Source organism: Taeniopygia guttata, chromosome 6 (assembly GCF_048771995.1).
Source record: "Taeniopygia guttata chromosome 6, bTaeGut7.mat, whole genome shotgun sequence".
Lineage (NCBI taxonomy): Eukaryota > Metazoa > Chordata > Aves > Passeriformes > Estrildidae > Taeniopygia > Taeniopygia guttata.
In genome coordinates this window covers 31,565,250-31,577,907 of record NC_133031.1, presented here as the reverse complement: position 1 = coordinate 31,577,907, position 12,658 = coordinate 31,565,250, and the positions used below count along the sequence as shown (strand labels likewise).

The window sequence follows — 12,658 nt, the reverse complement described above, 5'->3', positions numbered from 1 at the left end:
GTATTTGATCTCTGTTCAATGCAAAAGGCTCTTGAGCCCTTTCCCAGTCCTTTGTACCAATGATTTTGCAAAACACTGGGCTTCATAAAGCACAGGCACATGGCATGGCCATGAGGACAGATGAGGAAGGGAGTTTGTTTGCTGAGTGCTCACCAAAGGAAACCTGTAGCTCTGAGTAAAGGGATAAGAATCTCCTCTGCAAATTAACAATCCTGTTTCAAAGACTTGTCTCAATCATCACTGTCTCCTAAAAAAAATAAATGACATGGCTTGGAGATCCCTGAAGTTCAGACCAGAAAAAGGGAAAGCATTGAGCTTGGCCAGACTGACTTTGTAAGAAACAGAGCACGTCCATAATTTGAAGGTAATTCTTCATCCTTACACAATGACTTTCATCTAAGAACCTCAAAATATTAAATCTTCGCTGCAGGATTAAGTCTTCATGAGCTAGGTGGCAATCTCACAATATTTTACAGAACAGTGCACAGGAGGTTGAGAGACGTGTTTTGCAGAAGATTTGATCATCACCTGCGACTGAAATCAAAGAAGTCACACTGAGATAAATGAAAGCTAGAGATGCTGAGATTCCTCAAATCAGTCCAATTGTCCCTTGCAATTAGTGAATAAAGAATAGAAACCTAGAAGTACAGGCTTTCATTTCATACCAGCTCCTGCCAGTGGATGTGCGTCATCAGGGTGCCTTAAAGCATAACTGTTCATCACTACAGAATCTATATGAACCAGAAAGATTCCACACTCTTTAGATTGAATAGACCTCATGCAAACTTCTGTCACAAACACAACTGCTTTCCTGGCAAGTTTCAGGCATGCAGCTGATACTGAAACATGGTGAGTTATTTTAAAAGTCACTTGCGTAAAATAAATAACGTGCAGCATATGTTATGTTTCAGGTTATGAAAACATTCCACAACAAACTGGCTTAAAACAATTAAAAACGTTTCAGTCAAAGGACAATAGTTCAAGCTGTAACTTTTCTTGAGCTGCCCCTCAAACCGCCTTCCAAGCATTTGTCTTCATGATATGTGTATTTTCAGATGTTGACAGCAATGTTCCACATATAATCTGTTTGAAAATCTCCACACACTCTTGCTACTAGTAAAGACCTCAAAACTATGACAGAAACAGGCTAAAATGAATTTGTGTGAGATGATGCATGATCAGACAAGAGGAGTTCACACACGAAAACCTGGAAATTCTGGCTTTATCCAGCAGTCTAAGCTCCAGCCAGGGAAGTTCCAACCATGCAGCCAGGGACTGACTGAGGGAAAGTGTGAAGAGGCTGACAGGGGGAATCCAGAGTTCTTTAGGTTGGGAAAGACCTTTAAGATCACTGAGTCCCATCAAGAAATTCAGAGAAGAGCAGCAGATGAGGAGATGGAATGTTGTGTTTCGATTTTGGGAAATCAAGGTTGGGCATTCCTGGTGAGGGAAAGGATCCCAGCACTCTCCACGCAGTCTCCTGATGCCTTTTGGTGTTACACAAAGAAATCTTGGAACGTTCTTTTGCCTTTCCCTCTCTGATCTTATCTATTCAGCTTGAGCTGAATGTGTAGTAAACAGCCAATTCTACATGAGGAGCAGCTGCAACACTTTAATCAACTTCTGCATTTTCTTTTTACTTTTTTTTTTTCCCTGCCACAGTCATTTGGGTTGGTATGAGGTGAACCAGTAAAGCAAAAGGCTTCATAATTCCAGGATATTTGCTTTGAGATGTAGGAATTGGCAGTGAGGTGGATGGGGAGCATGGAAGGCAGCTGTGTTATTAGTAGGGATTTATCGATTACAACACTGTGTAGACATGACACCTAAAATGGGGGTCCGTAGTGCCAGGCACTACAGACACATCATGGGAGCCAGAGCTTCCAAAGCAAACCAACCTCACCAGCCCTGGCAGTGGGAGCAGGGGCCAAAGATATGAAATATCTCATCCAGGATTTCAGAGGGGGTCAGTGGCAGGGGAAATATCCAGCCCAATCCCAATACCCAGGGCAGGATCACTTGCTATCTGAGTGAAGCAAATCATCAGTGCTGTCAGCTGTGGGGTTTATTTTGTAGCTGCAAGCTGGAGTCATGACAAATCTGTTTTCCCTCATATGCTGCTAAACTATCAAAACATGTGTTGACACACAGAAAAATACAATGACTGGAGAGAGCAGAGCCCTCAGCAAGCAGCTGAGCATGTTCCAGCTGGAGGGGTTGTACTGCACAAAGGGCCATGCTACCACCTCAGTTCTCCTGGTAGATCTGGAGCAGCTTCAGGCTCCCTCACTTGCCCTGGGCTCCTCGGGTTACCTCTGGTGCCTCAGCAAACTCAGCAGCAGAAAAAGGAGAAATTTCCTCCCTGAGCTCCCAGCATCCTTCCCCTTTGGAACTGGGATACAAGCTGTAGTCTAGAACCATGCCCTTCCTTGGGAAAACAACAGCCTCTGAGGTTTCCCTTCTGACAAGTGCATGGGAAGTATATGAATTATTTTTTGGCTCTCCTGTTAGTCAGCAACAGGGTCTGCTCTCTGGCTATACCTTGTTTTTCCTCTTCTCAGCAGACATTTTTGTAGCTGCTGCTTTCTAGAAGCCACATTTCTGCTCCTGGTAGTGGCAAACAAGCAACTGCCATGCAAATGGTGTGAGTCAACATGTTCCCTACATACAGCTTTTCTGTCCAAAGTGTGGTTTCCTTGGAATGTTGACTTATTTGATTCAGAGAAATCTGGGGGCATAACCACAACAGGAGTTTCGGAGCAACAAAGGAAAAGACTGCCTAGGCTCAAGAAGGAGAAAATTCTTCCTGGCTCCTGTTGGTGACCAGAGCTTAAACACCCAAAGCCCCATAGAAAGTAATTTTGAAATAACAAATTGTCCCATGAGACAAAATTTAGTTGCTTCATCATCTCCTTTTGCAAGTCCAGTGAATCAGCTGCAGACTTTTTATGCTTCAATTAAACAAAAACACTCACCGCAATCCCAACCAGCTACAGGGTTTTTGGTACAGCTTATTTTAAGAATCTAAACTGGTCAGCACAGAAGATATGCTTTTGACTTCAATTAGTGAGAAATGTGGCCTCACAAGAAGTGCTTGGCAGGATTTTTTTCTGGATCTTCAAACCCTAGTCCTTCCTTCTCCATACTTTTAAAATTATTCTTTAGAAACATGCTCATAGAGGTTTCTTCACCAAAGAAACACATTTTTCCTTCTTTCTGTAGACAATAGATTTATTGGTGGAGGGGTGCTCATAAACCAGCCAGCTGAAATAGCTTTAAATAAATTTGCTTTTAAAACAGGGGAAGGGAAAGTTTTGTTTTGCTTGTTGTTGCCCTTTTTCTGCCTTAAAAGCATTTTGCCCACAGATTAAAGGATGAAAATAGATGAAATAACCTGTCAGCAGGATGAGGAGGGCAGCTTAATGAACAGAGAAGAGAAGGTTTGTATCAAGCAGGATTTTCTGTCCATCCCACAGTGAGGCTGCTCACAATTCTTTGGAGTGTCACAGAACCAGTTTTGTTAGCAACAGAGCCATGGCTACAAGCAGCCAGGTATTTGATAAAGCTTTTTGGGAGAACAATGTATTCCCACTATTACTAACAGCAAACATGACAGGACAATTCTGAAAGCTTCTCTTCTCAGGAATTTTTTTCTCTTGTCACATTGCTTAATAGGTTTGGATAATATCCAGTGTCCAGCCTCTTATCAGGACCTTCCTACCTTTTAACATCCTCCTGAACTGATGGATGGCCTAAACATTAGCAAGCAACCTGATGTTGCAATAGCCATAGCTTGGCTTCCTCGGCTAAGCCAAATGTCATTTGTTCCATTTAAGAAAAAAAAAACCAACCAAAAAACAACAACCCCTAAACAGATAAACACTCACAACCTCAACATTACTGAATGGCTTTCTTGCAGGAAAACAAACAGATCCCTGCTTGAATTCACTCCTGAGACACAAGGCTGCAAACAGGAGTAACCCTTCCCTTGCAGGCTGGAGCCTGATCCACACTCAGCTCCACTCAAGGGCTGTTTTGCCATCACGTGCAAGGGGGAATCTATTGAATTTGCCTTCATCTTTTTCCCTCTTTTTCCAGGTCAAAATCATGAAGAAACATTTGAATGAAAAAATGAAAATCCAAAATAGAGTCTGGGAAGGTCTTGAAAAGAATTAGGAAACAAATCAGGCAGGAACCAGTGACCCACTCACAGCAAGACTGGAAAAAACACCCAGGAAGGCAAACAAAATCCCTGCTGGAAGCGGGGCATTCCCACATCACCTGGATCACACAATCCATTAGCAATCAGATGGTAACAGCCATCTGCAAGGAACTGGGAGGGAAGACATTTATTGTAGGGAATGACACGCTGTTTGCAGTGGCATATTCCACTCTTCCTCACTTTTGCTTGGACAAACAACATCGGTGCAAAGATAATAAACTTGTTATATGCTTGATTTTTTTTACTCAGGTCAGAGTCTCATTTGGTTAAAAAAAAAATAGCATACAAACTAAAGCTTGGCAAGTAGGTTAAATGACTTTTTTCAGTGTTGTTGGATTACTGCGAAAAAAATTAAGCATTAATAGCTTGAAGACTCATATATCCACAATTTAAATATGCTGGTTATTTCTAAACCAATTTGTAAAAAAATACATTTTTTTTAAAATCTCACTTTTTAGACTTATCAAGCAATATTTTAAGGAAGTGAATTTTTTTTTTTTTTTGTGAAATTTAAAACCCTGTGATTCCTGGTTCCAAGTTAAAATAGCACAGTCTACCAACTTACTGATTCTTCTAGTTGCATCATCCCAGCCAAAGGTGTCAGCCTCAGGCACCTCACTGGAATTTGCCTGACCTGTTCTTGTGAGGCTGCTCAGATGCTGAAGTCTCCAGATGTTTTTCCAGAATCCTAATTTCCTATTACAAGGGAATCAGGTGAGAAATAAGGTATGATTAACTTCCATTCTCACCATGTGCCTCTTCATTCTCTTCTTTGCTGGGGTTGCCTGCTACTTCTGAGTTTAGCACGAGGAATCCTGAGCTCCGGGCGACATTAGCTGATCCATTATACTTTTAGTTTCAGAAATCTGAAACTGAACCAACCAGCAGAGTTGCAGCAAGTGGGGGAATGGATGGGCTGTGGAGGTCAGCTCTTCAAAGGACTCCTGAACTATTGAGAAATTGTGCACAGAAACCTGTGTGGATATGCCATGCACGGTAATTTAATGTATTGTGCATGAGACCTAGGATGGAATTTACCTCATCACACTCTGATAATCTAAAGCTGAGACACTCAGAGTCTCCCCAGGCTCCCTGCAGCCAGTGGGCAGAAAGAGTCATCTCATCTCTCCAATCCAGATGCCTCCAAGGCTGAGTGCTGGGAATGCAAGAGGCTGGACTCACCAGAGGTCTATTTTAATGTCATTCTGTGCAAACACACAAAAGCCATCTCCTGCAGATTTCTGGATGTTTTGCAAGTCAGTGTTCCAGACAGCTGGAAAAGGCTGATTCCTTTTTTCCCATGTGAGCAAAATTTTCAGGCAGAAGAGGCTGTTTCTGGGAAAGCTGAATGGACCTGAAAGTCTTTCAGAATTAACTGCCTTTGCCACTGGATAATCCATACAAACCAAATATAAGTCATGAGGGGCATGCAGAGGGGATAGGGAACAGATGACCCCAGAAACAGGGAGGAGGAAACTATAATTAGCATATTCATTAGCCAAGAGCAGGCAAATAGAGCCTTCCTGTTGCCAGAAAATGCTGAGCAGATCTGCTCTTTGTTTGCAGAGTCCTTTTGGATGGCCTGGCTGCAATCTGAGAGGAGCTGGAGCAGGCTGGGGGCCTGCCCTGCCTCTCAGGCAGATGTAAGCCAGGTTTACATCCATTAGTGGAATCGAGTTTCCATTTTCCAAAGGGTCAAGTCAGAATAATTCCAGCAAACACAGGGGAGCCAGAAAGCTTCTTCTCAATGACCAAGGCATCCCAATGCTTTTCCTGACTAAAAATGACAGGCAGGAGGCATGTGCACTGGAGAGTGTAACCTCTCCAGAAGCACAGGGAAAGAAGCAGAGCTTCAATAGCTCTGATGAGCACAAAACTAGAGGAGTTAATGACACCAGCCCAGACCTGCTACCAGTCTGAGCAAAGGCATTGCAAATTCAGCCCTTCCTGAGTCTAAAGGACAGGACACAGGACCACCCAAGGACCTATTCTGGGGCAGCATCATCAGGACAGGGCAGGCTCCAAGTTGTTTCCACAGGCTCTCCTGCAAATTTGGCACCACTGCAGGAGACAGAAGCCCTCAGTAAGTGTTTAGTTAACTAACATTTGTATTATAAACAGTGGGTAAAGGATGAGGAAATAGGACTCCAGCAAACCGTGAGAAAAAAGCCTTTTTGCCTTATACCACAGCAAAGGGACTCCTAATCAAGGCAACACTGTGATTTTTCAGATTCCCTACCACACTACATTACAGCCTGGCCTCAGTGACAGACAAATGTTTATTAAAATATATTCTGACTAGAAAGCATTAATTTGAGTATCTAATTTGAGTAACACGGTTGCCATTCTGCCACCCAGATATTTTCCCAGAACTGAACTTTGGAAAGATGAGCTTTTTCAGAGAAGGTACTTTCCTGGATTCAGACACAGTGATCAGCAGAGATATTGATCGTGCTGTCTCTGCAACAACAACAGGAATTATACATTGATTTCTCTGGAGACTGGATTATGTATTGATTATGCAAGCTGCAAAGTAGATGCCTAAGTAATGCTATCATGTCTGGCTAAAATGGTGCTCGTAGAGTAGTGAAGTCAATAGAAAGGGGAGATGAGAAATCCATTGAGGCAAAGGGCAAAGTCCCAGGGTAATTAATTAAATGGCAAAATTCTCCTGGCTCAAGCGATGCCAGGATTTCTACTTAAGCATTTTGCATCCTGAAAAGTCCCCTAATAGGAGCCCGAAGGACGCAGTGAATAACGCTTTGAGCAAGTAAATAATTCTAGCCCATCCTGAGTCCATGCAGCACGCTGTGGACAGACAGGCACTTCATTCATTGCTTACTTCAATTGGGTCATTAATTAAATGCATAGGGTTTAGAAAAATTTGAAAACTAGCTGTGGAGATAACTCTTGTACCAAGCCTGAAGGGGCCATCCACTGCAGGCAGTGAAAAGAGATACTGTGCTGGCCTTTTATCAGCAAGATAATAAGCTTACAGGGGAACAGAGATGACTTGCTGGATATAAGTGACATAAGCTGAATTTGCTGGAGAAAGACAACAATGTAGAAAACAGCCCCTGAAGGCTCACCTTTCCAAACACAGAGCCTCTGTCTAGCATTAAACTCTTCAGATTGCTTTACAGAAGTTTAATGTTTCTATCTTCCACTGCTTCCCTTAGTGTGGCATTCAGGTTTTGTTCTGGCCATCCCAAAAACTTAATTATAACATGTTCCCTAGGAGGCATTTAGTAAAACTAAACAGGTAGAGGAAGAGGTCTCAGGACTTGAATCCAATTCTAGGTATGGTGTGACCTGCAGGATTCAGCCAGGATCGTTAAGAAGTGATAGAATAAACTTCACTGATCAGCAAAGATGACTCACCCAGAAGCACAAGTGCTGAAGTTTGCATTTATTTTAGGGGTGGAAATAGAAAGGAGGGGAAGAAATCTCAAGGAGAGAGGCAAAGGTCCTTGTTGTCAAGATCAAAGCAATGGCCAAAAGGAAATTATTCTGATGGTGCACAGAGATGGGAAAGGTGTCTGTGAGCAGGAGCCTGGCTCAGCCACATGGCCTGGCCCAGCAGCAAGACTCATGTGTAATTTAGATTTCATCTCACCCACCTTATGGACATGTTTTCTTCTCCATAAACAACTGATTTGAGAGAAGGGCATATTTTAGCCAGTAGACAAGTGTAAGGCCAGGCACTGCTGGTCAGCCAGAGTCCCTTTCAAGGGACTTTTCCCTCCCTTCCTTATCCTATAATTGTTCATAAAAACAAAGACATTGTTTTGTTTACCAAAATCCCCACTGACAGCCTTAGACTGGTGTAAGGAGGTTATTGCTGTGCCCAGCTAACCTCTTGCAGCAAAGAAAGTGCAAACATAGCCTTTATTCTGTGCATTTCCTGGAGGAAAGGGTACTGGACAGGAATTCAGATAACAAAATTCATGTTGTTGCCGTTCGTCATATTCTGTGAAGTATTTTAATGGGGATAACAATACACATTAGACATCCTGTTCAGTAACATTTTTAGTACCCAGCTGAGTCCAAATATAAACTATAATGGCATATGGAGACTGTCTTAAGAGCCATTTCAAATCAATTTAGTTTTATATAGCGTCTCTTCAGTCTCTCAAGGTGATTTACAGTGAAAAAGCAAATAGTGGGATAGTGATTTAGTAGAGTAAGGCATGGCAGCTGTCAGGGAGGAAGGCAAAAATGCTGCATGGAGACGTAAAACTCTAATTTAAAAGCACTACAAAGGTAAATATATCTCTTTTCTCTTCCAGTACAAGAAGCAGTCAAGTAATGAAGCCAGGTTGGGTTCAGTTTAATTCAACAGTTCAATGGAGCCATTTACAGATGGAACTGGACCTAAAACTGAACCTTTTCCACTCAGCTGCTGAGATTAGGAAAAAAACAGGGAAGAAATATTTGTGACCAATTCATTTTACCATCATATTTCACAACCTCAGAAATTTCAGACTTCCTGTGGCTTGGACTTCTGCCCTAGGGGCTTATGAAGTCAAGAAGGCAGCTTTAAGTGCCTTTTTCATGGAAATTGTTAAAGCCTTTTTTAAAGAAGCAACATTCTAGTCAAGAAACCTTGACCTGGCTGGTGTGACAACCATTGTGCTGCTCCTGTGCACGGAGAAGGAATAATTCTTCAGAGAATGTTTCTCTCAGCTACAGGCCACCCTTCCTGTGGGTTTTTGTCCTCCTGCTCACCCCTCACGCGAAGCTGCTACAGAAGCCATGAAAACACTTGTATTTTGGTGTGGCTAGTGTGGGGATCACATGTGCTCCTTACATTTCTGTCCCACCAGCTCAGAATAGGATGTGGCTGTTTCAGTGAAATTTAGGTAAGAGAGAGGGAATGCTACTGTCTTCCTAGGATCTGAGTACACAGAATCCGGGGACAGCTCAGCGTGGAAGGGACCTTTGAAGATCTTCTGATCTAACATTTCATGGGAAAGGGAGCCTAGAATGAGATGATCCAGTGCCCAACAGCATCCTGAAAACCTCCAGTGATGAGGACTCCACCACATCCTTAGGAAGGCTGTTCTGAAGTATCTCTTCTTTGAGAGGCCTAAACCACCCACTTTTTCTTCTACCTAAACCACCCACTTTTCCTTCCAGGTGCCAGGATTTGTCAGGATTTGTCACTGCTGTTGCCTGTAGGTCAGGGACATGGTGGAAGCCTGACCTGCTTGCCCACCAGGACTAACATTTCAATTTTTCAACAAGCAGGTAAAGTCTGTTCAGGATGCCAAAGCTGTGGAGAGCCTGAATTGTGATCACTTGAAAAAGCACCTCCTTCCTACTATCCTGGCAAGTGCAGGGCTTGTTTGGTGGCCTCGGGGCAGACGTCTCACAGGCAGTGACTTTGTGAGTCACACAGGGCTGGGAGTCCTGCTGGGAGGTCTGTTCATCTGGGAAAGTGCCTTCTCTTCCTTTCTGCTGTGCAAGAAGTGTATGTTTTATTAAATAAAGTGATGTTCCCTATGCAAATGAACGCCCTTTGGAATGGTGATATGCTGACACGTTTTATGTTAAATATGTATGCCCTTTAAAAACTGAAGCAAGAACTAAACATCATTTATAAATATTAAAGAGCAAGAAGTCTACTTTTTGTTTTCACTGTGTTTCTGATCATGCACTCTGCGAAAAACACTCCTCACATTATAAAGATTGAATTATCTGTCCAAGAACTAAACCTGTAATTTTATTCTATCAGTCAAGCTGTAATGTCACGCTATTTTTGTGTCAAGACAATCAGGTTCTTTGAAGCACAGACACACACCTACTTAAAAGAAGCTTTCAGCTGAAAGCAGAAGACTCCAGAAACAGCAGCAATTTGTACCTTTCGAGGGACTGATAATTAAATAGAGAAATGCTGATTCCAATGAAAAGAAGGTTTCTTTGCTGGCCAGGATGAAGTTCCATTAGGACATTTGAGTCCAGATTCATCTGTTTGGACTGCAGGCATCAGTCCTTTGAATCATTGACTTCTAATGGCTTCAAATGTGTCCTTTGGAGATACTTATCTCCTTTTCTTGACAAGAAAGGACAGTAGGCCATCTGCACTCCTAACCTGACTACCTTAGGTAGGTATCTAAAATGAAATTAAATCAATCCAGGCCTTGCTCTAGTTTTTAAAGTATTTGTTGCAGGGGACACCTATTAGAAAGTTTAGTACTCAACCCACTGTTACAGCACAGTCAACCTTGCCTCCAGGAAGCATTTTCTGCTGTGCAGGGTTTCCACATCCCTCTGGAAGAAGCAGAAATTTCTCACTAAGGAAAAAAAGTGCAGGAAGACCAATGCAGACATCAAAACACCACCACCAGGGAGGCACTTTTAGATTACAAGTGTGGGAGAGTATCCTGGTGGTTCACAGGATCACAAAATGGGTGATGTTGGAAGGGACCACTGGAGGTCATCCAGTTTCCTTCTGCTCAGAGTTGTTAAGGTAACTTGCAAATGCCAGAAGAGTCTCAGGACAGACTGTAAATATGCTGTGCCAGTTTTACATACTGAGAAACCAAGTCCACAGGTCAAATAAGAAGTCCAGGGCATGGCAGAGAATAAAAACTCCAGCTCTGGAGCCCCAGTATTTTTCCCTCCTATAACACCACTGTTCTTTGCTGATGAAGAAGCAGCAGTTTTCAGCTTGGTCTTTATTGCACATTCACTAAATTATTCCATGTGCTTCTGGCTGCACCATGGATGGCAGGAGAGCCAATGGACAGCACTGAAGGGCTTTTGGAAACCTGCAGCAAGACTGGCTGAAGTGAAGCAATGCTATCCTCCCCTCACTTTACTAGCTCTGCTATCAGCAAAATGCCTTTCTCCCTTTTCAGATAGGAGCTGAAGCAGTGGGAAATATTTTCCCTCAGAGTTTGTCACTCTGTTGACAGGAATTTTAAGACAAAAGGTCATTTTGGGGGATTTAAAAAGCAGTGGAACCTCATGCCCCTAATGAATGGGCAGCAGGAACTCATACTGGCAGTGCTCAATGGCTGCACATGAAACTAGCCAGGCTCAGTAAATGAAACCAGATCCCAAAATACAGCCTGAGATAACTGAAAGTATGCATCAAAGTTTATTGTAGGAAAATGACTGAGTGGAAAAAGAGTGGTCTGCTCTGCCCCTGCACCTCCAAAACATATTGTACCATTTAAACCCTCTAGAAAGACATCTGCCAAAAATGTGATTAATTCTCCTGAAGGTCAAATGTATTACTTTTGTAGAATAGTTGAAGCAGCAATTGTATGTCTTTGGTTACTCTTACAAAAGCAACTTAGGAAAAATCCTAGGATTGCTCTTGTGTTTGAAGCTGCTCTTGTGTTTGGAGCTGGATGTTTGCTGCTTACTGGCAGTGACTTGTGTAGCAAAGGTGAGATGTGGTCAGGAAATGATTGCAACCCCCGCAGAAGGGTGAGTCCCAGAGCAGCCTGTCCCAAATTCCAGCAGCACATCCTGTGCCTCTGTTTGGAGTGCCACCCTGTGGACACGGCCCAGCTCCTCCCATGAGCTCCTCTCCTTCCCACAGCCACCAGAGGCAACACCCAGGACACACCTGGGACACGAGGATGGGTGACAGCACCTCTGAGCCCCCAGCCCCACTGGCCCCTGTCACTCCTGCATGTCCCTGCCCAGCCTGGGGAAAGTGGTGCTGGGCGAAGAATGGGAATTTCTGTACCAAAATAGAGTGTTTGTTATGAAAGACCATTTTTGCCTGTGCCTTCTACACAACAGAATATGGAAGGCCACCACCACTTCTGAGCTGGATAGGAAATAACTGGGGCATCTGCTGGTAACAGCTGGGGTCTCTTGTATTACACCTCCAATGCAGAGCTTTGTACACTGAGAAGAGACCAGAGAAGCTCTCTGCTCATCCACGGATGAATTAAGCCCCTGGTAAGTCAAGTTCATCCTTAGAAGTCCATTTCTGGATTGCATTATAATTTATTTTTCTCTCTGACTGCTGGTGTAAGACTTGCAGGTTTATTCACTGGAGATTGCCACCATAAATTTTAGGAGTCTGGCTTACAAAGCCTGTAACAACCTTGTTTAGCAAAGGTGTGCCTTGCAGCATTCCTTCAGTAATGCCACTTTGGCTGCCCCTTACCTCTGGGGTGAGGTATTTCATCATGATTTCCTTTCCTTTCTCTCCCAGCTTTTCATCTGGAGCAATTTCATATTCTGCCTGGAACAGACATAGAAAAAAATAAAAGTCAATATTTGCACTCATATTTCACCATTATAACTTCATTTTGGATGTGGCCTTAACAGAACACTCTGTGTGAAAAATCTGAAGGACAAATATCATTTTCTGGTGGAAGTAAAACCTGTACACACAATCTTATTGAAAACCTTCCACTAGATTTTGACCAGACCCTAGCAGCACTTCTTCTGGGGCTTTGTCTCTTA

The 12,658-nt window shown here is 43.0% G+C and overlaps 1 protein-coding gene across 2 annotated transcripts in view; it reads right to left on the bottom strand.

The window, feature by feature from the left end:
* GRK5 (G protein-coupled receptor kinase 5) overlaps window positions 1–12,658 on the bottom strand; it is a 152,483-nt gene that overhangs the window by 37,450 nt on the left and 102,375 nt on the right. For both annotated transcript variants that reach the window (XM_012574666.5, XM_030276533.4), the window contains one exon: window positions 12,357–12,434. In XM_012574666.5, the coding sequence (XP_012430120.1) occupies window positions 12,357–12,434 (78 nt within the window). The remainder of the gene's footprint in view (window positions 1–12,356; window positions 12,435–12,658) is intronic.